This window comes from Gopherus flavomarginatus, chromosome 2 (genome assembly GCF_025201925.1).
Source record: "Gopherus flavomarginatus isolate rGopFla2 chromosome 2, rGopFla2.mat.asm, whole genome shotgun sequence".
NCBI lineage: Eukaryota > Metazoa > Chordata > Testudines > Testudinidae > Gopherus > Gopherus flavomarginatus.
In genome coordinates, this window is record NC_066618.1 from 82,040,984 (window position 1) to 82,066,005 (window position 25,022).

At 40.5% G+C, this 25,022-nt stretch overlaps 1 protein-coding gene across 3 annotated transcripts in view; it reads left to right on the forward strand.

Moving 5' to 3' along the window:
- Positions 1 to 25,022, forward strand: part of DNAJC13 (DnaJ heat shock protein family (Hsp40) member C13) — a 105,611-nt gene that overhangs the window by 75,953 nt on the left and 4,636 nt on the right. For all 3 annotated transcript variants that reach the window (XM_050937866.1, XM_050937868.1, XM_050937869.1), the window contains 18 exons: positions 217 to 291; positions 481 to 600; positions 4,132 to 4,311; positions 5,698 to 5,865; positions 7,574 to 7,687; positions 8,058 to 8,174; positions 8,722 to 8,899; positions 11,625 to 11,716; positions 12,626 to 12,725; positions 13,429 to 13,503; positions 13,671 to 13,783; positions 14,850 to 15,019; positions 15,555 to 15,597; positions 17,293 to 17,466; positions 18,523 to 18,702; positions 19,399 to 19,539; positions 20,309 to 20,452; positions 21,618 to 21,717. In XM_050937866.1, the coding sequence (XP_050793823.1) occupies positions 217 to 291; positions 481 to 600; positions 4,132 to 4,311; positions 5,698 to 5,865; positions 7,574 to 7,687; positions 8,058 to 8,174; positions 8,722 to 8,899; positions 11,625 to 11,716; positions 12,626 to 12,725; positions 13,429 to 13,503; positions 13,671 to 13,783; positions 14,850 to 15,019; positions 15,555 to 15,597; positions 17,293 to 17,466; positions 18,523 to 18,702; positions 19,399 to 19,539; positions 20,309 to 20,452; positions 21,618 to 21,717 (2,284 nt within the window). The remainder of the gene's footprint in view (positions 1 to 216; positions 292 to 480; positions 601 to 4,131; positions 4,312 to 5,697; positions 5,866 to 7,573; positions 7,688 to 8,057; positions 8,175 to 8,721; positions 8,900 to 11,624; positions 11,717 to 12,625; positions 12,726 to 13,428; positions 13,504 to 13,670; positions 13,784 to 14,849; positions 15,020 to 15,554; positions 15,598 to 17,292; positions 17,467 to 18,522; positions 18,703 to 19,398; positions 19,540 to 20,308; positions 20,453 to 21,617; positions 21,718 to 25,022) is intronic.

The following is a 25,022-nucleotide window of genomic DNA, read 5'->3' on the forward strand; positions in this document are numbered from 1 at the left end:
TCTATGGATGTAAAATGTCCTTATGAAGCCCAAACAGCGAAAGCAAAATCATTTTGCTACATAGGACAGCTACTAACCATAACAGGAAGTAATAGATTTACAGACCTGTGAAGGCTTTATTGAAACAAAACTTTGCAAGCTTTACTTTTTTGCAGAAAGATACTTTCTTTAGGCTTATGATGAATTCTAACCCTTACAGCTTTTTAATCCCTAAAGGTCTTGCAAGAAGCATTTAATCGTTGTGTGGCTGTCTTGACTCGTTCCAGTAAACCCGATGACATGGCTGTACAGGTAAGTAATGCAGAAATTGTAAAATAGTACTTAACAGTATGTTGTGCCATACCTTTTGTACTATTTTCTTAAGACGCTTTGTGCAGCTAATACAAAGTTTTTTTAATAGAAATTTGCATGTCCTTTGCCTGTTCAAGGGATATGCAGTACATTACATTGTGTGGCTTAAGAAAGTGTTTCTGTTTGTAGGTATGTGGGCATATAAGCAAGTGTTACAGTGTAGCAGCTCAGTTTGAGGAGTGCAGAGAAAAGATCACTGAAATGCCTAATATCATCAAAGATCTCTGTAGAGTGCTATATTACGGGAAGGTAAGATCTCCTGGCTTACTACCTAAGCTGTTGTAGTGTTCTTGTTTTATATTTAAGTGTTGTAAATACGGTACCAAAAAATGAGCTGCTGTATGAGACTAATTCTCAAAATACGTTTTTATAAAAACTGTTTTGTTAATTTCCCAGTAATACAGATACTTGCCGTCTGTCTGACACAAATATAAGGCTTGGACCACACACAAACTTGCACTGATTTAACTAAAGGTGTAATTTTTTTTAAAACAAGCTAATTAAATGGTGCAGATTACCTGTGTAGATTCTTACATAGGTTTAGCTTGCATCTATAAGTTTTATTATATCTAGCTTATATTGCTTTTTTCACCTTTCAATTCTGTCTGTAAATTACAGGAGCAAGCTATACCCAGACAAGTCTGGTTTAAACAGATCAGATCATCTATAGCAGGTTTTGCATTAGTTTAATCAAATTGGTTTGAAAACCAGTGCAGCTTGTGTGGAGACCAATCCATACATTCTGACTCCAAGTATTTCCACTTAAATTTAAATCCTAGTCTTTGATTCTACTGTTCTTGTACTTCCCTGTCTGCCAGTTATAGTAGATGAAAATGCTACCTGTCAGAATATTTCTCAAATTGGTGAGAAGGGAGTAGCGAGCCACCATCCTAGCTTATCTTCCACACTGGGGGCCAAATTCTGTTCTGTTTCACAGCTCTAAGAACCAGAAATTCCATGAGTTTTAATGGTATTACTCTGAGTTAGTTATGTAACAAAGCAGAATTTCACCAGTAACTACTTATTCAATTACCTAGGCAGACTGTCTTTATTTTTACTATAATTTTACTTATCTTCTAAAAGTAGAAAAAAATCAAGTCTTAATTCCTTTAGCTGCTGGTTTAAAATAGCATTGCTGCGCTAGGAAGAAAGTGGCACAGCTGATATAAGGAACAAAATCTAAAGCTCTGACTTAAAACATAAAATGAATTGTAAACCTTCAAAAACTGGCCTACAAAATCCAAAGCTGGTATAATTACTTAAGGTTACTTCTACCTCATTTTGAAATTAAAAAGAAACACAATCAGCTGAGAATGTAGTAAAAGTATTTTTGAGTGACATCCATTTGAAAGCTCTTCCAAAACACAGTAGAATTTAAAGATTTTACTTTCCGTTAAACAGATCTTTGCAATGCTTAGTGCAGTCTATCAGTTAAGAACTTCATGTGAAGTGCTTGAGCTAGTCAACTACACCTTTACCCTGATATAACGCGACCCAATATAACACGGGTTCACATACAAGGCAGTAAAGCTCTGACACGCTGCTGTGAGCAGCATGTTAAGGGTGCCGGGCCAGGCCAGGGCCAAGGGGTTCGATAAGGGGCAGAGGGTGTCAGGGGCTCTCCTTCCCCCCACCCTGGGGGGCAGGAGCTGTGGGAGGGCTCTTTTGGGGGTCCCACAGTCCCAGAGTGGCCTGGGGGATTATCGGGGGGCTGGGCGCAGCCTGCTCTACTTCCCTTGCCCCGGCCCCAGCCGTGTTGCTCGGGCAAGGGGTTTGAGGAAGGGGACCCCCCCCTGCACTTACCAGCAGCGGCGGAAGTGGAACAGCCTGGCCCTAACCCGCTCCACTCCGCCAGCTGCAGCACTCTGCTTCCTGCTGCAGGTGGGTACAGGGGGGCATTCTTTCCTCAACCTTCCTGCACTCACCTGTGGCAGGAAGTGGAGCGACGCGGCCCCAGCCCGCTCTACTTCCCTTGCCCCACTCTGAGCCATGTCGCTGCGGGACGGATGGGGAAAAATCCTGCACTCGCCTGCCTGGCGGGAAGTGGAGCGCCATGGCTGGGAGCTGGCAGAGTGGAGTTGGCTGGGTCTGGGCTGGGCTGCTCCGCTTCCTACTGCCAGTGAGTGCAGGGAGGTTGGGGAAAGAATGCCCCCCTATACCCACCTGTGGTGGGAAGCAGAGTGATACGGCTCCAGCCTGCTCCACTCTGCAAGCTCCCAGTTGTGGCGGTCCTCTTCCCGCCAGGCAGGTGAGTGCAGGACCTTTTCCCCAGCCATTCCCCAGTGACATGGCTGGGGCCGGGACAAGGAAAGCAGAGCAGGCTGGGGCCACTTCGCTCCACTTCCTGCTACAGGTGAGTGCGGGGAGCATCCTTTCCCCAACCTCCCCGCACTCACCGGCAGCAGGAAGTGGAGTGCCGCAGCTGGGAGGCGGCAGAGTGGAGGAGGCTGGGGCTGGGGTGCTCCGCTTCCCGCCACTGCCAGTAAGTGCCTGTTGGGCTGCGGGGGTGGAGTTGATTGGAGTTGGAGCAGTCAGGGAACAAGGGGGTTGGCTAGGAGGTGGGGTTCTGGGAGTGATTAGGGGTGGGAGTCTCTCTGGAGGAGTGGTCAGGGAACAAGGAATGGGGGCGGGGGGCAAAGCAAGTTTCACCTATAATGCAGTGAGATTTTTTGTCTCCCGAGGACTGAGTTATATTGTGGTAGAGGTGTATTAGACTGCTCCTACAGAACATCACTGCAGAAGTAAATGTATATAACGATTCTCTTTTTAAAGAGCTATTTTAGATGAGCTCTTCAAAATTTATTTCTAAAAGGAAGTATAGAATAAGGTTTTTTTTGTTCAAAATGTAATATAAATCAACAAATAAGTTCATGCTGAGCAATGTGGAAAAATTGCAGACTGGAGCCTATTAAAGCAACTTGTAGCAGAAGAAGTCCATCTTGATTGCACTACGTGAGGGAATGCAATGTGACCTTGCTGTGTGTTTTGCTTCTGAATACAGTGAAATCTTTATCAAAACCCTGGTTAACCAAAACTCAATTATTTGAAGGTCACGTGGAGCTGAGAGTAACCAGAATATCCATTCTGCTGAAAACTTTCAAAAAATGTTTTTGTTCTGAAGTGGAACAAAGTCAAAAATGGAAAATTTTTCCACAGAATAGAGAGTTTTGGAAGAACCCTAATTTCCAGATGTCTAACTGGCTTCTTTCTTCCCTAGTTCTTACACAAGGACAGCTCACTAGCTGCTGGGGAGCAGAGGCTCTCTTGACACCAGTCACTCCAGCTGCTGGCCAGCTGCACAGGAGACTGGGCTCTGAAGAGGCACTGCTCCCCAGCAGCTGGGCAGAAAGGTTGCAGAGGATCTTGGGCTGTCTGCCTGCTCAGTTAGGCCAGCCAGCTCCCAACTGCCTGGGTTCCATTACATCAGGGTTTTCTGTCAGAAAACTGTTCTGCTGGAAAATCTTCAACCAGCTCTATCCATATGTCCCATGAAGCTTTATGTAGATGCTTATGCTGAAGATGTGAACATCATAAGCCTTTCTTTCTCTCTCCTTACGCCCCCCATTCCTCCCCAGTAGACTTCAAATGTCATCAGTTTGCAGATCATTAGTATCTTGCCCATTATATTTAGATTCAAAATCTTAAACATGAAATTTTTCTAAAACTAAAACATTGTTCCTGTTGATGAACTTGCTGGTATGCTATTTAACTTTTTCCTTTCAGTTAAAATTTTCTTGAGTCACCAAAAATACTGAATGCCAGTTCTCCTTCATTCCTCAGAACAGTCCACGAGTGGCTTCCTTGGGAGTGGAATGTGTCAGTTCATTTGCTGTTGATTACTGGCTACAAACACATTTGTTTCAAGCTGGAATTTTGTGGTATTTACTCGGTTACCTTTTTAACTATGATTATACGCTAGAAGAGAGTGGCATTCAGAAGAGTGAAGATTCTAATCAGCAGGTAATATTTATGAGCAATTTATAATTGACTCTATTTCAGACTTTACGATGGATGTTGGTTACCATATCTTGGGAGGTGGTAATGCATTTCCTGAATAATAATGCTTAAACTTGTTAAGTGAATTTGTTTCTGGTGACTGTGCATACATGTTTCTCTTGTAATTGAATTTGTTGGGAATAGATTATGGAAGTGCCAGCTGAGACTCATTAGCTGAGGTTCAGTTATTAGCTTGTATACCACAAATTCAAACTCTGTTAGGTATGAAAAATACAACATTTCCCCAAATTACATGTCTTTGAGTTAAAAATTACTTGCATCTAATCTGGAACCATCAATGCTAAAATGCTTTAACTGTAACCATGTGATAATTGTGTGGTGTCATACAGGGCAGAGGTAATATGGTTTGGGTGACCTAAATGTGTACTTCCATATCTTATGTTAGAATTTCTTAAGCATAACTATGTTAACTCTATATTTTCTAGCTTACAGTGCTTGGTTTTGGGATAATTACAACATCCCTGTAACGTATATTACAATAAATTATTGATGGTGTTAATCTTTTTATGGGAATAGATAAAATGATATGATCAAGATAGGCCATAAACAACATTATCCGCCTATAGTACAGATTTTCCCAGTAGAAAAATTAGCAGGAAAATACAAGATGCAGATAGTCCAGAACTGAAGAAGTAGCTTGTTAGTTGTTGGAAACACTACTTTTCTCTTTTTAAAAAAAAAACAAAAAACAAAAAAAAAAACAAACAAAAAAAACCTCTTAGACTAATATTAGCACCATAAAAGGCTCCTTCATAGCAGAATTATATAACTTCAGCTGGTTGTAAAACCCACGGGTCAGGATCAGCTCAATGAGGAGCCTTGCCAGAATGCAAAAAAGATGCTCTTTTAGTGCATTGTTGAATCATTATACAAAGGTTTACATATCTCATAAAAATGTCTTTGTTCTAGAAATGGCTATTCTTTGGTCAACTTTTCTCTTAAATTATGAATTAAGAAATTTTCATTTCAGTTTAAAGCCCCAAATTCATCTAGTTTTCTTCATGGGCTTTACACAGGTAGATGCAGACAAACTATATTGGTGTAACCTGTCAATAACTATTAGTATCTCTTACTGTTCTGCAACACCTAGTGCTATGCCAAGATGTATGCATATTTCTGTCTGTCAAGGTTGGCGCATAAACAAGAAGTAAACCCAAGGGAACTGAATTTGCTTATGATCATGCAAGGCATAAAAGCATTGGACAAACTATTTTCAAGAGGTGGTTTTTAAAAAGGTAGCTGATATTTCTCTTCAGCCAGCTTGAGGTTTCTGTTCAAGTTCGGTAATAGGATTGATCTTTTTAAAATGTATGTGTGTTTCATTTACAGGAAGTAGCCAATAGTCTCGCCAAACTCAGTCTTCTTGCTTTGAGTCGTCTTGGAGGGTATTTGTGTGAAGAGCAAGTTACACCTGAAAATCCAGCAATAAGGAAAAGCTTGGCTGGAATGCTGACACCATATGTTGCAAGGAAACTTGCGGTGGCTGCTCCTACTGAGGTACAAGAATGTCTAAGGCAACCAGAGTGTTGACATTATGTAAAACAAATAACATACAAGAAATGATTTTTGTTTATTAAAAACTTACTTGTTAGCCACAGTAATAAGTAAACCAGAGCAGCCTGAGTACTGAGAAATGAAGTGCAATTTGATAACCATTTCCCAAGTAAATGACTTAACTTCTGATATTTAGAACTGAACTCTACTGATTTTTATGAATGTTTTTAGAACAGTACCTAGGTAACAGTGATTGTCTAGTCAATTTTTTACAATCTTAATAAAAATTCAAGTCTTGAATTGACCAACGATACAGGTGAACACCCTTACCCCAAAATGTATGACAGGTATAGCACTTTGCAGCCCAAAGATGGGAACAGAAAGTGAATTCAGGGTTTGCAGGTGCCGACGTTTGGAATAGACAGCATGGTGTGGGGAAACAAAAGCAAATGCAAGGGCAGAATTTAAAGACTTCAGTGTTTAAAAGAAAGGAGCAACAATGCACAGAAGGATAAGAGCAGCAGGGAAGTTGGAGGCTAATAAAATTATCTGAGTAAATTATGGGGTGGGTGGTGGGAGCATGGGAAAGAACAGGAGACAAGTTTGTAGTTAGAGGTAAGTGACAAAGCAAACAATGTTTTATTTTAAAAAAAAAAAAGTGATTTAATATGAGTGTGAAGTAATACCAAAGCTGCAGGTGGATTCTCACTTAACATGCTTTCCAAGAGTTCTGAAATGGATGTCACTTATGTGCGGGTGAGGAGCTGAGATGAGGAAGATGGCAAACCAGGCCTTGCAGTATGGGTATGGTGGAGAGTATATAACCATTTAGAGGGAGAAGAGCCAGATGGAATGCTCCGCAAAGGAAGTGAGGAAAGACTCTCCATTTAGCCCCTCACGCCATTTACTGTTCAGTGCCTTTGCTCTGATGATTGGGAGAGTGGGGAGAACAAAGGAGAGGACAGTGGCTGAGTCCTCAGCTGGGTTTCAGGGAGTACAAGGAAGTAAAGGCGGTGGTTCAAGGTAAGCTTATTTGGAGTTGGAACAGGCAGAGGACAGTGGGAAGTGGTAAAGTACAAGTATGAGGTTATCAGTCATCTCTTGAAATGTGTGTGGGGGGGGATGGGGCTGGAAAAGAGCATGAAGAGGAGATCATAGGCATGAAGAAGGTGAAGGGAGGAGGGTGACTTCAAACAGCTAGTATGGAAGGGAAAGGAAGCATTTGCAGACTAGGAGGTAATATTGAAGCCCGAACGCAGGTCCAAGGGAAAGAGTTACCGCAGAGGCTATGAAGGTGTGCTGCTTCTAGTTGCTAGCTGCAGGGGGGAGCTGCTGCTGTTTGGTTTCTGGCATGTGTGCGTGGGAAGAAGAGATGGAAAAACTGCATGCAAAACCAGCATTTATAATATGCATGCATACTTTCTGGCAAGTATCGCTTCTCTCTGTTCTCTCCCCCCTCAACCCCTCCTCCAAAAAAAAAATCGTATCTGAAAAATTTGGCCTTAAGCCTACTCCTGAAATCCAAGATCTAGCCGGTGGGCCACATAAGCTGAACCAGATCTTCACAAAGGCCATAGTTCCCCTACTCCATTCACACCCCCCTCCCTCGTATGATCTTTCCTCCTGGAACAGTGTTAAAACTCTGAATTTGCTTTTTGTGTAGAATTGTTAAACCCACTTATTTGCCTAATCTCCTTATGCTGTCTTCTAGATTCTGAAGATGCTCAACAGCAACACAGAGAGCCCCTACTTGATCTGGAACAATGGGACAAGAGCTGAACTTCTTGAATTCTTGGAATCGGAACAAGAAAGCATGATAAAAAGAGTGAGGCACTTTTCTAAAATTTGTATGATAGAGGCCTTTCTCTAGGTTGCTTAAATAATCTGTTGTCCTCACATTATAGGAAGCTTTTTAAAGCTCAGGAAAAATCTGCTCATGCCGTTTTAATTATCCTGCCACTGAGCGAAACCTTACACTGGCCATCTTCTAAGATACTTTTGCTTGAATTGCTTTATTTTACAAACTTAAAACATATTTGTATGAAGTCTTACGCTGCTTTTGCCTTGTTTGTGTTTCCATTGGAAATAATGGAGTCTCAGCAGTTAACTCCTTTCCATACCTCTATACAATGTTTTTCTTTATATGGTGGGTCATTTTGTAAATATATTTAACAAGGCATAACTTTTTTTCTTAGAGTGAATGTGACAAAAGCTATGGATCTGAATTTGTCTTCAGTGACCATGCAAAAGAACTTATTGTGGGAGAGATTTTTGTTAGAGTTTACAATGAAGTCCCTACTTTTCAGCTAGAGGTGAGATTTTTCGTTTTGCTATTTGTGGAGAAACTTCAAGCTGGTCTTTCAAATGGTACGTTCTTTATGAATTTAAACCAAACTCCTATTCCAAAGGGCATCAAGAGTTAATACTGCCCAGGAAATTTTACACACAAGCTTTTATGATTTCTTAAAAAAAGATAGTGATGCTTGGTCACATCATCAAACTCTTAACAGGTTTTACCTATAGTTAAACTGTAATACTATCATGTCAGAAGAGGGAAAAATGGGTAAGACGATAAGACTGGTGTGAATATACAATAGTTATCCACTGAGGATCAGAACCTTCTGCTAAATTGGAAAGGAATCCTAGCTAGATCATGCACTGGTGGAACAAGAGGTTCTAGTAGGGAGCAGTTGAGAATCACCCTTTACTAAATTTGGAAATGGCTTTTGGCCATATATTCCTTAAGTATGAGCTTGCTGTACAATGCAGTTCAATGCTTCTAGTGCAGAATGCATTGTACGTGTTTTTGAAATAATTAAGTTTCTTATGTACACTTACTGATCTCTTCATTATTTCAAGTTTCCAAAAGCATTTGCTGCAAGCCTTTTGGATTACATTGGCTCACAGGCACAGTACCTTCACACGTTAATGGCCATCACACAGACTGGGAAAGTAGAGTCTGATCAACATGGAGACCGGTTACGGAGGGTTGAAATGGCATTGGAGGCTCTGAGAAATGTCATAAAGCACAACCCAGGTAAATTTAAACATGTTGAATTAATCAATAAGCAACACCTTGCAAATTACCTTTTATAGACTTTTATTTTAGATATATGAATCTAGCCATAAACCTGTGCTTGTTGTCAAGCTATAGAGATTCATGCTGCTGGCTAGCTACTTGCCTTAAAAGGAGTATTTCTGGAGTACTTTTAACACATCTTTAAATAGTTTAACAGCAGCATTGGTAGAATTCTTTGCTTTTCTTGGCTAGGGAAGTAGTGAATTTCACTGAGACGGTGTTTTGTTAGTTTCCCTTTTCTTGCTGTTGGTACATCAATCCTGCAGAAGTCTACTTTAACCACGGAGTAAAGTCTCTTCAGCTTTTTTAGTCACTATGGTAAAAAGGGGTGTGAGTACATGTGCCTAGCGTAGTGAAATATCAGGGTCATTTTGCAAAATTATTGTACCGTGTTCAAAGGTTTATTGAAAACCAACCCACTTCAAAAAAAACAAAACAAAACAAAAACCTGCCCTAGCATAGCTCTGTTTAAAGGATGGAACCCCAGGGATGGTAGAAAATGTTTTAGTATTTTGAGGGAAGACACTCTTCAAATACACTGGATTGCTAAATTTTTAATTTAGTTTTATGGAAACTATTACTAGAGGAAAACTTACTAGAAATTCTTAATTCATGTCTTCAAATGTGCAATAATACTACAACACTGATGTTTTCTTGGAGTGGTGGGGGTGCAGCCTAGAAGTATTCGGAAGTAGAGAAAAATGACTGCTTTTGTTAAAAGTTCTATCTGCAGAATAGACTATTCTGAAGGGGCCAAAGACGGGATGAGAGTTTTGGTGAACTGCTACATATTATGTTCTGTGTAACCAAGCTGAGCTTTCATTTAGCTGTTGTGTGGTGTGAGGGGATTTTTTGTTTGTTTTTAAAGTCTTTCCAGAACAGCCTGGGTTCTAATCAGGTACTCTGACAATTGCAGACTGAAACTGAAGATAAAAATTAATGTGCCTAAAGCAGGGGTTGGCAACCTGTGGCACACATGCCAAAGGTGGCACACGAGCTGATTTTCAGTGGCACTCAAACTGCCCGGGTCCTGACCACTGGTCCAGGGGGCTCTCATTTTAATTTAATTTTAAATGAAGCTTCTTAGACATTTAAAAAACTTTATTTACTTTTACATACAACCATAGTTTAGTTATATATTATAGACTTTTATAGAAAGAGACCTAAAAATGTTCAAATGTATTACTGGCACACGAAACCTTACATTAGAGTGCATAAATGAAGACTCGGCACACCGCTTCTGAAAGGTTGCTGAACCCTGGTCTAAAGTGGAACTGTTTCTCTGTGTTCCTTCAAAGGGGGCTTGCTGTCAATGCTAACTTTTTTGGAATCTGTTGAACATAAAGAGAATTTTTTGCTAAATGAATTTAAAAATATTGAAAATTGGCTATTTTTAAAAAAAGTGTTTTTTTTTTTCTCCCCTGTTGCTGACTTTAAGGGCCTTTTCTTTAAGGAAGAGTGGGCAGTTCTAAAAGGGAAGTGCTGTGAAATGCACAAAATAAACAGGAAAAATCCAGGAAACTACTGCAACTGAAATTAGTCATCTCATGCGTTACAAGTAACACTGGGAGCAGAAATGTGACTAATGTCCCTACAAGTAGTGAAAGCTCACTTTGGAAAAGATTAGAACTAAGTGCTCTCTAAATTTAATTCTTAAAACACTGAAGGTCGGCATGTTAGCAGTTCTGCAGTTGACAGGTAGCAAGTTCTTGCAGAGATGACCACGGGGTAGGATTGTTTTGAAAGTATTTGTTTGAAATGGAGACTGAACATTTGTGTCAAATGTATGTTAACTCTGTAGAAGTGGACTAACTTTTTGTAACAGCAGAAGAAAGGAAGTAGCTAAATGTCTGGAAAACAGTTTGAACTAGATACGTTTTAACTGATAGTTTGAAATAAGAACAGGAGTACTTGTGGCACCCTAGACTAACAAATTTATTTTAGCATAAGCTTTCGTGGGCTACAACCCACTTCATCGGATGCATAGAATGGAACACACAGGAGATATTTATACATACAGAGAACATGAAAAGGTGGAAGTACGCATACCAACTGTAAGAGTCCACTCAATTGAGATGAGCTATCATCAGCAGGAGGAAAAAAACCTTTTTGAAGTGATATTCGAGAACCCATAGAAGGTGTGAGGAGAACTTAACATCGGGAAATAGATTCAATTAATGTAATGACCCAACCATTCCCAGTCTCTGTTTAAACCTAAGTTAATTGTATCTAATTTGCATATTAATTCAAGGAAATGTATTTGATTTTAACTGAATTCTCATGGTTGGCAGGTGCTCGCCAGTTCCTGCAACCTTGAAACTACATAAATACATCCTATTTTTTTATCTACTCGGTACTTGGTTTACCAAGAGTGCCATTCTAATGGGACAAAACCTATATTGATCCCTTTTCTTTGATAGAGCTATTTTTCATGTTGGCTTAGTGCTTTCACAGTTGGACTTGCAGGCAGCTTCTTCAAATATTTTATGCATGGTTACTTATTTGTATTGCAGTAGCTAAGAGTCCTGGTTATGTACCAGGCTCCCATTTTACAAACACAAAGACAGTCTGTGCTCCAGAGAGCGTAGACTTGTAAAGTAATTCATACTGTGTGTAACACTGATTGGGAAGCTCCTCAGTAAGTGTTCTTTCCAATGTAAAATAATTTCTTCCTCCTTTATAGGTTCTGAGTGTGAATGCATAGGTCACTTTAAGCTGATATTCTCTCTTCTGCGTGTCCATGGAGCTGGCCAAGTGCAGCAGTTGGCTTTAGAGGTAAAAACATTGCTTAAGCAATATTTTTGTGTACCCAACCCGCGGTACCCAATCTCGTGGATGCTGAGTGTAGTTTGTGGCATAGATGAGCCAGGTACACCAAGCAAGTTAAGAAATTGCATTTTTTTATTTGCAAATAGAAACTGTTCTGTTAAAATCTGTCAAATATCCGTCATAACTTGCTCCTATTTAAAATCGTGACTTCATTCCAAGCGTACAGTTTCATATGGTAGTTCCTGAACATTGGGTGTACACTTGAATGCTGACTGTTTTAGGATATACTAGGAAAAAATTCAGTTTCTAACGTTTGTGTATCAAACAGCTACCAAATAGATCTTGAATCTGTTTTCTGAATGGTTTTAGCGCTCGATTTATATCTATAGAGAGAGAGCTAACAATAATTTAGGCTAGTTTAACCATAGCCAAAAATTTTAACATATATGTATTTTTAGGAATTAACACCTTCATTGTATGTGTCCTTGTAAAATTTCAACGTTGGGTTTTGAATCTAGGTTTATTACACATATTGGAGACTACTGTGCTATTGTAGTGCTTAGAAGTCCTGACAGAGACTCGGAGGGTGGGGTGGTCCCGTTGTGCATACACATAGTAGGATAGTCCCTGCCTTGAAGAGTAAGCTAAATACTCCTGACAAAGCTGACAGTGGCGCGGGCCGAGGAACATACTGGCCATCACTTCCATTGCTCCAGGCCAATGGGAGCTGCTGAACTGTGGCCAGTAGGAGCCACGATCGGCCGAACATGCGGACGCGGCAGGTAAACAAACCGGCCTGGCCCAGCAGGGGCTTTCCCTGCACAAGTGGCAGAACAAGTTTGGGAGCCACTGATCTAGCAATTTGCCAATAAATTTTACTGCTTTCTAATGATTCATGCTTTTGATATTTTGCAGGTGGTGAACATAGTGACTTGTAACCAGGAATGTGTTAACAATATTGCTGAGGCAATGGTTCTTTCCAACTTACTGACTCTCCTGCATTCCCTGCCTTCAAGTATGTACTGGGCAGTTGCTTTTTAGAAAGAGTTTTTTTGCGTGTGTAAAAAAACAAAAAAAACCAAACAAATTTGTGAAAAGTTAATGATTTGGAATGCAACTAGGTGAACTTGTAACCTGATCCTGAGAAGAACCTTAATGTTGTAATATGCATGACCTGGATACCCATTTTATACACTTAACTTTTGGTTCAGCTCAAACACACGTCTTAAGCACTTAGATTTCAAACTTTTCATTTTTGGAAACATACAATTAACACTTCTTTGACATTCACTTTATAAACTGAATACCTCTTTCTACAATTCTAAAATCTATAAATTGTGCAATATCTCAATTTTTGTAGTTTCCACTCATTGGTCTTCACCTGAATGACACCTGTGCTGTGAACTCGATAAAGGAAATTTTAGATAGATGGAACATACTTGCCTAACTGGAATTTAGTCAGGACTCTAGGCCTGCCATCTCTACCTTGTACTTACTTTCAAATCCTTTCTGTCAAATTCTCATTAGGTAGGCTTCATTTTTTACTCATGATGATGGTTTCCAGGAACCAGTTCTTTGGGAGGAAAAACTCCTTGGTTGGCTTAACACTAGAACTGAAGTGTGCTGTTCTTCATAGCGCTCAGTCCAATAAATCTTGTGTGGAAGAACTGATCATAACAGCAGGCATAGTTTCTCTAATATTTGTTTCATCTTGACAGGTCGGCAGCTTGTTCTTGAAACTCTCTATGCCCTGACATCTAGTACAAAAATAATTAAAGAGGCCATGGCAAAAGGTACAGTATTCTGTGAATGGCTGATAAAATAGACTTGTATGAAGTGAAGATCAAAACTGTTGCAGACATGGTGGTGGGAGATTTAGCTCTGCTACGGAGAACAGTGTATAACTAGTGGCTGCTGTGATTTGGAAAAACCTAAACATTTTCCCCATTTTTCCAAACAGGTGCTTTAATCTACTTATTAGATATGTTCTGCAATTCAACACATCCACAGGTCCGAACCCAGACAGCAGAGCTTTTTGCCAAAATGACTGCAGATAAGCTTGTGGGTCCAAAGGTGAGTAAGAGTGAATTTAAAAAGTTACTATGTTATTTTTCACACAAAGGACTTGGTGTCCCTGAAATCAAAGAAGAGGTACTGAACAACTCCAAATTCAGTCAACTTTGAAGAGTTAAATGTAGTTTACTACACCTGCTTCCCCCCCTCCCCCCAGCTGCCTCTCCCCCCACCCCCATCCCAAAACAGCTTTTGTGGGCTCACAAGATTTTCTTAAGCTTGTCTCCTCTGCTTGTGAAACACTCAAGCATGGGAAACTGATTGTAGAACAACAGGGAAACTGGCTAGAAAAACCAAATGTTTCTCTAATCTTTCAGTTATAGTAACATTAGGTATTTGTCTGAAAACATTTTACCTTTTGTAATGTGATTAGATTGCAATGTTCCGTGAAGCGTCCATAAGAACAGATATGTTTCATGTGATGGCAAGAGTACTTGATAAGATATAGATCACATTGGTAGATCTAGAGGGAGATGGATTTAGGCAATAGCAGTTTCCAGTATGTAAAATCATTGATAGGGACAAAAGGCATCTTTTCAGGAAGGAGACTAAAGGGTAGATGCTCAATAGAGGATGAGATTGAAGACCCTGAAAATCAAACTTGCATATCAAAAATGTCAGCTTTTTTTCCATCTTTATGTAAAGAGAAAATATATAACTTGTATTTAACTGAAATGAATTACTGTCATTTTATAACTTTCTAATTGAGAACTCAGTATAAAATCTCAAAATCACTGATAACCAGCATAACGAAGACGTGATCTCAGATTTTGTTTTCTGACAGACTTTTAGTCATTGGGTGCCTGCATTTGAGATGCCGTTTCTTATTCTGAAATTAATAGTTGGGTTTTTATACCAGATAGCTTATTAACTGAAATAGACATAAAATTGAGTTTGAATGATGCTTTCTCTTATCAGACAGAAGTATTTTGACAGTCATGTACAAATACATGAATTTTAAAAAGAGAAAAAAAAGCTTTACATAGGAAGACCTTTTATGATGCCATTGAGTTTAACTATTATGGTGTTTGATATTATAAGATGGCGGATTGCTTTTCTTTTGCAGGTTAGAATTACACTAATGAAGTTTCTGCCTGGAGTCTTTATGGATGCCATGAGAGATAATCCTGAAGCTGCTGTTCATATTTTTGAAGGAACGCATGAAAATCCTGAGTTAATTTGGAATGATCTCTCCAGGGAGAGAGTATCAGCAACCGTTCGAGAAATGATGCTAGAGTATGTAGACTTACTGTGTAAATAGCTACTGTATTTGCTAAGTGATACACTTGTGTAGCAGTTTGATTCCTTAAGGTCATTCTCATCAATTAACAGAAATAGCCATTTGTGACAAAATTTGAGTTCTGCTTGATTAAAAAGTAGAGAAGGCTTAAGGCAATGCCTTCCAGCAGAGCATGTGGGTTGAATAGAGCCTCAGCACAACTGTGAATAATAAGTACCAAGCAATGCAGCGCATATAACTGCCACCTGATGGCCACTCGCTGCCTATGAAGCTCCAAAGAAAAAGAAGGCACCTAGTTCTGTGTGCTCTCTCAGCCCAACAGGTCACATTGTTTCAAGCCTGAGAAGGGAGAATTGAAAGTGAGGGGGAAAGAAGGTAGAGTTTTGGAATGTGACCCTTGCTTAACCATTACATGTGTCAGGGAATGGGGGAGCCAGTAGGGAGAGTGAAGGTTGGGATTTTGAATGGGAGCCAAAGTTTTGTTGTATCTAGGATCAATAATCCTTTTAATTCACCTAATTTTTTTCATAGGCACTTTAAACTTCAGAAGGACAACCCTGACACTAACTGGAAGGTAAAAGCAAAAATGTTCATATTTCGGAACCCTGAAACCAAAGAGAAACAGTAGGGAATTTTGTTAATAAGTGCTCATGCTTTGTTTTCATATGCATTTTTTTCTCTTCAGTGGCTTAGAAAATGCCAGCGACATGCTTCTAGCAAACACCACCTGCTCTCTCTCATTACTGTAGTCTAGAGTTGACATCTAAAAAACAAGTTACATTGTAGAATTACTGAATCTATCCTCCAAATAACCCCACAAATTCAGTCTCTTGCTAGAAGCATTTAAACACAAGTGGGCTACAAATGTACATAAGTTGTAAATTTAACAGTGACATTCAAAATTATATTGTGATCAGAGAGCCTTAAATGGTCCCCAGTATGCTGACTTTCAAATCTTACATGATTATAGCAAATTACTCTGTTTTCCAGTTGTTTGTAAGCCATTAATGTTTTCATCACAGAAAAATGTATGTCTGGGCCAACTGAATTGGTTGTATAGTAAATGCCACCTGAATTGTTAAATGCATGGTAAAGTATTTGTAAATCTGTCCTAAAAATTAGTCCGGTGGCACCTTAAAGACTGACAGATTTATTTGGGCATTTCGTAAAAAACCCACTTCAGGTGCATGAAGTGAAAATTACTGATACAGGCATAAGTATACTGGCACATGAAGAGAAGGAAGTTACCTTACAAGTGGCGAACCAGTGTTGACAAGGTCAGTTCAGTCAGGGTGGATGTGGTCCACTTCCAATAATTGATGGGGAAGTGTCAATACCAAGAAATACTGGTTCTCCACTTGTAAGGTAACTCCCTTCTCTTCATGTACCAGTGTATTTATGCCTCTATTTGTAATTTTCACTCTGTGCATCTGAAGAAGTGGGTTTTTACCCGTGAAAGCCTTTGCCCAAATAAATCTGTTAGTCTTTAAGGTGCCACTGGACTCCTCATAGTCTGTATCCACAAAAACAAACACAACTACCCCTTGATACTAGAAATAGGACATTAGAATCTCTTCCGCTGCCACTGCAATTCTAGTAATTTTTCAGAACTACGTTTTCTGAGGGGAGACAATTGAGTAGTGTTAGGAAATAGCTTAACATAACACACACTGCTGTATGGTTTCACTCTCTAAACTGTCAAACACACAAGAAGGAAAAATGCAATTGTTGGTTCCAATAAAAATCGGAACTGGAACTTTTCTACAAGTTCTGGTGTAAAGCTTCAAATATTTGAATGTCTTTCATAAAAGTTGAGATGATTTACTAAGAAATCAGGCTCGTTAGATTATTCTCAGTTAATTTTAAACATAGAACTCAGTCTTCATCAGCCATGTTTAATTTCTTTTGTGATTAGTGTCCATCACTAGTATATTTGCATTCGCTGCAACTAGCTGAACCCACGGATTTACTTGAAAATGCCCACTCACCATACAGTACTTCCAAGTTCAGGATCTTGTTAGGAAAGAATCAGGTACCTACTGTTTCTACAGTAAGTTACTGTAAAGAAATTACAGTACTGCTAACTTTGCTGAACAATTCCGTGTTGGATATGTTTTAGGGAACAGAAAGCTGGTATTATGCGAATCTCCTTTAATGAAAAAACTTTAGTGAAATCATGGCTGTAATTGGTTGCAAGGTTTTACTGATGAGAGGGATGACTTGTTGCTGAGTTATATGGTAATTTCTGTTCCTCTCCAATTTTATATAGCTGCCTGAAGACTTTGCTGTGGTGTATGGTGAAGCAGAAGGTGAACTTTCTGTAGGGGGAGTCTTCTTAAGAATCTTTATTGACCAGCCAGCCTGGGTTCTACGAAAACCTAGAGAATTTCTTATTGCACTGTTGGAAAAATTCACTGAACTGCTGGAGAAAAATAACCCCCATGTAAGAAACCTTTATAGCTCTGCTTTTAAAATTGTGTTCAACATATAGTAAGGGCAAAGTTGGGCAAGTTTCCAAGCAATAATGTAAGATGCTAATTAGTGTTTGGTTAACTTTGCTTCTGTCTTGCTGCTTGTATTTCTGCTTGCAGTGGTGGTGGCAGTTTCCTTTCCAACATAGAAATAGCTTTAAATCTTTTCTGATTTTTGTGCAAAAGCACTTAGATATGATGAAGTGTTTTAAAAATACCAGATAAGCAAACAATTTAGAATTTGAATTTCTTAAATCAAGAGTCCCTGTCTTTTGATTGCTCCTTTTAAGTCCTATTGGAGTTTTAACTCAGGGTATTGACTAGGGGAATGCAAATCCGAGAGAGTTCCTCAAACATTCTGTAACTCATGGCTTGCTTGGAGGAAAACTGTACCTGTCTTGCTCAATCTAACAGTACAAAAAATTACAGGAAAAGAAGCACTTGCCAACATAAACTGCCACATTTTAAGAGCGGGTTAGAAATGGACGGACAGTTTGTGCCACTGGCCTCCCATACTTCTGTTGACCCAGTTACATTACTGCTGAGCAAGGTTGCCTCCCCCAGCACTCAGCTCAGTGTAAAAAGAAGAATCCATTTTTAGCTTATTCACAGGATGAGCAAAATCATTAATTGTGCTTGAAACTCTGAGGGAAGTCAGTGGTTCAGTGGCATCAAATTTGACTTTTTTAATAATTCCCTGGACACTGTCTGGAGGAACTCAGGTAGGCTGAAGTCCATCCTGGCTCAGTTACTTCTACTCTACTCATTCTAGTTATTTAAATGAAGCCAGGTATTCAATGAGTTAATGCAAACGTGTTTTTTGTTAATAAAGATGCATTCTTCTCGCCTCCTCCCCCCAAAACTTACTGGCTTTAAATCAGTGTAGAAATCAATCCGTATCTGTAATACTTCGTAACTTCTGACTTTCCATAGATCTAAAACAGCAAGTACTTGCACTGGGTTTCTTTAATGTTATAGCTAATTTTGATCTGGAAAATTAATATTTAATAATTTGTATGCGTTCACAGGGGGAAACATTAGAAACTGTAACAACGGCAACTGTGTGCCTCTTCAGCACTCAGCCTCAGCTAGCAGATCAAGTCCCACCACTTGGTCATCTCCCCAAGATTCTCCAGGCTCTAAATCACAAGAACAATGCTATTCCTAAAAGTGCTGTTCGTGTCATACATACACTGTCTGATAATGAGGTACCACATTTACAATTTTCTTTCAGATGGTTTGTATACACTAAGTGTTATGGCGTGTACGTTCATACCAACTTAGGGCTTGTTTACCTGGCCCAACAAAGCACTCTAGAGGGGTGTGATTTGTAGAGCACTCTAACTGCCACACTTAGACCTGGCTGGCACACTCTAAAATGTACCTACTATGTGGTAATGTAGTGTTTAATGCAAGCCAGGTACCTTTGGAGTGTGCCAGCAAGGTCTGCACGAGGTAATTGGAGCACAACATGTTGAAGCACTTTACCACGACCTCTAGACAGGTTCTTAATTACTTTTGTGGTGAATAAATCTTCAGAGAACTCTCTTAATAGCCATATTGGTTACCTACGTGGATATTTCACCCCCACATTCTTAAAACTAAGCCCACATAGCTTCTAACAATAGGTGGGTTTTTCTTCTGTGTTCACTGTATTACTGCGGTTGATTGGTTAGTAAGTAGTTTTAATTCATCCTTATGGATAAAAGCAACCAGCAAACATCTGCTGCAACAGTTGGGGCCTGCTGCTACTATTGTGAAACAGGAAAATATGAAGGTGACAGTCAGATATCTGCAGTTTACCATCGCAGTAGATGTAGACGTTACAATAGTACTCATGATTTGAATTTTAGATTAAAAATACAATCAATACAGTACAAATGCTTTTCCTTCTCTACATACAGCTTTGTGTTCGAGCAATGGCATCACTTGAGACCATTGGCCCTTTGATGAATGGAATGAAAAAGCGATCGGATACGATTGGTCTAGCCTGTGAAGCACTTAATCGAATGTTTCAAAAGGAGCAGAATGATTTAGTAGCCCAAGTAAGCAACCTGTTCTAAAGAAATGGTATAAGTACTTCTCACACTCAAGTGTGTATTAGTTCAGGAGGTGTGCAAGAACTGTGTCCTGTGATTTCTGACTACTTTAGAGTGCTAGCTGGTGCACACTTCTGTCTTACCTATTAACTTGTCTATTTTCCCATTGTCGGTCTAGTACTATTAAAAGTCCAGGTTTGATAAAGCTAGAATCTGAAGTCCCTCATCCATAGCTCAGAACTGCAGAACAGGCTTCCCCATACCTTTGGACAACATACTTAGACTTTATCATAAAGCTTCTAACGTGAGCGAGTAGCTCATGACTTGCATTCTCTAACTTTTTTCTTCTGAGACAGTAGGAAAAAAAAGGTGTCCATAGGGCTTGCTTCAAGGATGTGGACCAGAAGCAGAACTGCCAACTCACTTCATAATTGTCATTGAGTAGCTTAGTGTCTTCTGAGTTGAATTAACATCATTGCATTTTCTTTTTTTCCTGGCATTTTTATCTTATCTACAGCAGCATGAGCGTAGCTGTTTGCATACGTGTACTGACCTGTTTTCAGAAGTAGGTGTAATAGAGCAGTTCAGAGTATTGTGGATCTTCAAAAGAGATCCTGTTTCAAAAAAACAAAAAACAAAAAAAAAAACAACTTTAGTGCAGCAACTGTTCGAAAGCAGAGTAAAGTGAGCAATCAAACACTAGTAAAAGTCCATTCAATTTAAAATGTTCTCAGAGTCCATTCTATTAAGTATCTTAAATAATTTTGTTTTGTAGGCTTTGAAAGCAGATTTGGTTCCGTATCTCCTAAAATTGCTTGAAGGTGTTGGTCTAGAAAATTTGGAAAGCCCATCTGCCACAAAGGCTCAGATAGTTAAAACCTTGAAGTCTATGACTCGCAGCCTACAGTATGGAGAACAGGTAAGTACTTATTAACAATAGGGTGACCAGATGTCCCAACTTTATAGGGACAGTCCTGATTTGAGGGGCTTTTTCTTATATAGGCTCCTGTTACCCCCACCCCATGTCCCATTTTTATCACTTTCTGTCTGGTCATGCTAACAATGTTCTGAATTGCTGGGCTTCAGGAAGCTTAATCATTATATACAGAGAGACACTTTTGAGCCAGTACACCTGAGAGCATGTCTCCCAGCCTAACCTTTATTGAAGTGCTTAAGCTGTGTCAACTAGTGGTCAATGTTAAGTGGCAGAGTATTCCAGATGCACAGCTTTTAATGAGTCAGTCAGTCAATATCGTCCTATGAAGGGAAGAGCAGGAGAAGAGGATGAGATTTGTAGGCCACTGGACAAACTATAGAAATAGCGTCTGAGAGGCCTAGAGTGCCAGTGAAGGCTGCTGACGTCTGAAAGTAGATAGGCAAGACTGATGCACAGGTGTTCTTGGAGCCTGTACTGCAGTGAGTATCTGGAGAACTGCAGCTTGAAAACTTTTTGGATTCTTAAATTCCTCTGCACAGAGAATGCTTTAGAGTTGAGACCCAAAAAATAAATTGTCCAAGTAACACAGATTCCTCTGACCAGTTGAGATGGTGTGTACGTTCTCGCTCCCACAGCAATACTAAAATCAGAATCTTGTTCATACGTCCCTCTGGTTCAGTTAGTCCTGGGCTCCTTTCTTCCATCCTCATTCAGGACTGTCAAGTACTATCCAGGTTGACATCATGATTCTGCCGCAAGGCAACAGTTCTGCTTCTCGGGCTATCTGGCATTTGAGGCAGGAGCTACCATTGCTTCTGCTCTCCCTGTTGACCCAGGTGAATGGGTGAGGGAAGAGAAGCACTAGGGAGAAATTCAAGCTGTTCAATAGCACTAAATCTTCTTGGGATATCAATGCTTGTATATTCAACCCCCACCTGAACAGTGACCAACTGTTTACCCTGTGTAATATTTGTGGTTTGGGTTTAGGATTGTGTATGCCTATTTGGATACTTAAGTGTTCATTTTTATAGATCTAGTCAATTTCTAAAAACTGACCTTACCATCATTAGTAAAGAGTGGAATGTTTCTATCGAGTTATTGTAAGCAGTTATTAAATGTAGACACTTACCAGCTCTTATTGTTATAGGTAAATGAAATCCTGTCTCATTCATCTGTGTGGAGTGCCTTCAAAGATCAGAAACATGACTTGTTCATTTCTGAGACACAAACAGTAGGATACCTCACAGGTCAGCAACACTTATTTCAGATTAGAGTTGTAACCTTCACTTCACTGCTACTGTTTCAAATGAACCTTGAAATATGCCTGAATAGAGCTGAGATACTTGACTCATTGTTTAATGGTGTGGTGGGTACAGTCTCTATTTATCCTCCAAAGTTTTGCTGCCATCATGAAGTACTGTTGTTTTTAATTTTATAGTTTGATCTCTTCTGCTGACATGGGTAGGCTATCTGGTGGTGGTGGTTGTAGCCCAAGGCTGGTACATACCTGAACATATATTTCTGAGGAATCAGTTACGGCGGTTTTTAGTGTTTAAAAATAAGTGTATTGGGCTGTGTAAGACTTCTTATACTTGCAGATTTTCCTACCAATAGCAAATAGTCCTCACAGTGCTCTGTGGTGATACAGCTAAAGTTGTTCCAGCTCCTGCTGGCTGTTGTACTTAAATATCTCACAGGCAAAGTTCTCATAAGTGCCTAAAAGCATAGTTCATTATGGCTTCATCACTTCTAGTGTGTCGGTTCTATTCACCATTTTTCAAATGGCATCATTTTTGTTCAAAAGCAAATTTAGCCTTTTTGTGATTTGGATTTACCAAGACCATGTTACTTGTTCACACTGTGCAAATATTTGACTAATTTATTGATTCATGAAAGTTCAAAATTATACTGAAGCAGCATACTTGTATTCTGAGACCTGTAAATTTGTGGTAGGAAGAGCTCAAACTTCGAGAAACTTGCATGGCTAGATTTTTCATTTTGATAAGGCATACTGTATTATACTGTGGTATCCTTCATGGAGTCCAAAGCTAAACTTATTTTATTTAACAAGCAATGAGTTAGTTCAGTTTTAGTTGATGATGTTTAACATTTCTACATAACCTACAAACTGTCAATAAGCTGTAACAGGTTTCTTCACTTCTCTTTGATTGCTGATAAAAGCAACCTAGAACATTGTCATGAAATTTCTCCACTAAAATAAATTATTCAAATCTGAGGGAAAGGCCAAAAGGTTGATGTGGGATTTTAATTTTTAAGACTTCTGATTTTGAAGGACTTTCATTAAGCCTTTTCTCCTTAAGTCAAGTACAACTAAGCTTTGCCTCACAGTCCAGGGAACTTGCATGCTTCTCCCCAAATAAGCACAGAGTTAGTCACTTTCTCTCTATGTGCATGTTGTCATCAACCCTCACTTGTGAAATAATACTGACTAGATTATTCATACATTAAGACAAATGCGTAGAAAGGAAAGTCTCTATTTCTGATCATATTTCCAGATAAATCTCACTAAGCCCTTTTGGCTAATTGAGGTTAAGAATGTTACGGCCTAGGACAGGTTCTGAAACTGGGGGTCAGGACCCCTCAGGGGATCACGAGGTTATTACATGGGGGATCACGAGCTGTCAACCTCCATCCCAGACCCAGCTTTGCCTCCAGCATTTATAATAGTGTTAAATATATTTAAAAGTGTTCTTAATTTATAAAGGGGATTGCACTCAGAGGCTTGCTATGTGAAAGGGGTCACCAGTGCAAAAGGTTTGAGAGCCACTGGCCTAGGAGCAGATTCATAGCGTTTGTTGGGCTGTAGGAGTAGACCATGATTTGAACAGAACACTAATTCGTAGTTGGTTTTGCCCTACATGAAAAGGGCAAAGCACTTCTTAGTCACACAGTATGTTCAAGACTGTCTCTGTCTAGCTCAGGGGTGGGCAAACTTACTTTGGCCTGAGGGCCGCATCAGGTTTCTGAAATTGTATGGAGAGGCCCCTCCGCTTCTCACTTCCTAATGCCCCTCCCCCAGGGACCCCTGCCCCATCCACCCCTTCTGCTCTCTGTCCCCCTTCCAGCCCCTGGACTCCCTACCCCATCCGACCCCCCCCTCCTTCCTGTTGCTCCCACCCCAGACCCCTGCCCCATCCAACCACCCCTTGCTGCCCCATCCAACCTCTCCTTCTCCCTGACCGCCCCAGACCCCCCCCCCACACTATCCTCCCTCGCTGCCTCATCCAACCCCTCCTCTCCTTCTTGACTGCCCCCCCCCGGGACCCCTGTTCCCATTCAAACCCCCCCCCCCCCCGTTTCCCACCCTCTGACTGCCCCGGCCCCTATCCACACCCCTGACCACGCTACCTGAGCACCGGTGGCTGGCGGTGCAGCTGCACCAGAACAGGCAGCTGTGCTGCGCAGCACAGGGCACTGGGTCAAGCCCCAGCTCAGCACCTGCGCTGCACGAGGAGCTCATTCTGCCACTGCCCAGAGCATTGTGCCAGCAGCGCAGTGAGCTGAGGCTGCAGGGGGAGGAGGAACGGCGGGGGAGGGGGACTGGAGGTGAGCCAGGAGCTCAGGGGCCAGACAGGACGGTCCCGCGGGCTGTAGTTTGCCCACTTCTGGTCTAGCTGTTTCCTACTCCATTTCTTTTGGTAAATAGTCTCTGCTTTCTTTCGGTTCCCAGCAAGACTTCAGAGCCACTGTGGTTCGTTCCATGCATTGGTAGACTTCCTGCTAATGGATTCGTTGCTCTTTTGCTAATTTTTGCTGAGTAGAGTCCTACAGTATTTTATGTGCTTCAGCTCTTTCGGGGGTGGGAGGGAGGGACACACCATTTATATTCTTAATTACAAGACTTTCTGGACAAGTAACCTCTCTATGCCTATGTTCATTGCATTGGGCTATTCTTAAATGACAGGGATGAGGCTAAATTCCTTATGCTTGTAAAGTGCTTACTGATCATAGGAGGGAAGACTCTGCAGAAATGATGATCCAACTGTAAACTGAGCATTTCTCTATACTCGGCACTTGTCTACACTTAGATTGCTGTAGCACTTTGTGAAGATGCTACCTATGCTCACACGAGAGAGCTTCTCGCATTGGTGTAGATACTCCACCTCTCCAAGGCCTGGTCTACACTACGCATTTAAACCGATTTAACGCTGCACCCGTCCGCAAAACGAGGCCCTTTATATCGATATAAAGGGCTCTTAAAACTGGTTTCTGTACTCCTCCCCGACAAGAGGAGTAGCGCTGAAATCGGTATTACCATATCGATTAGGGTTAGTGTGGCCGCAAATCAATGGTAGTGGCCTCTGGGCAGTATCCCACAGTGCACCATTGTGACCGCTCTGGACAGCAATCTGAACTCAGACGCACTGGCCAGGTAGACAGGAAAAGCCCCGTGAACTTTTGAAGTTCATTTCCTGTTTGCCCAGCCTGAAGCTCTGATCAGCACGGGTGGCGATGCAGTCCCAAATCCAAAAAGAGCTCCAGCATGGACCGTACGGGAGATACTGGATCTGATCACTATATGGGGAGGCAG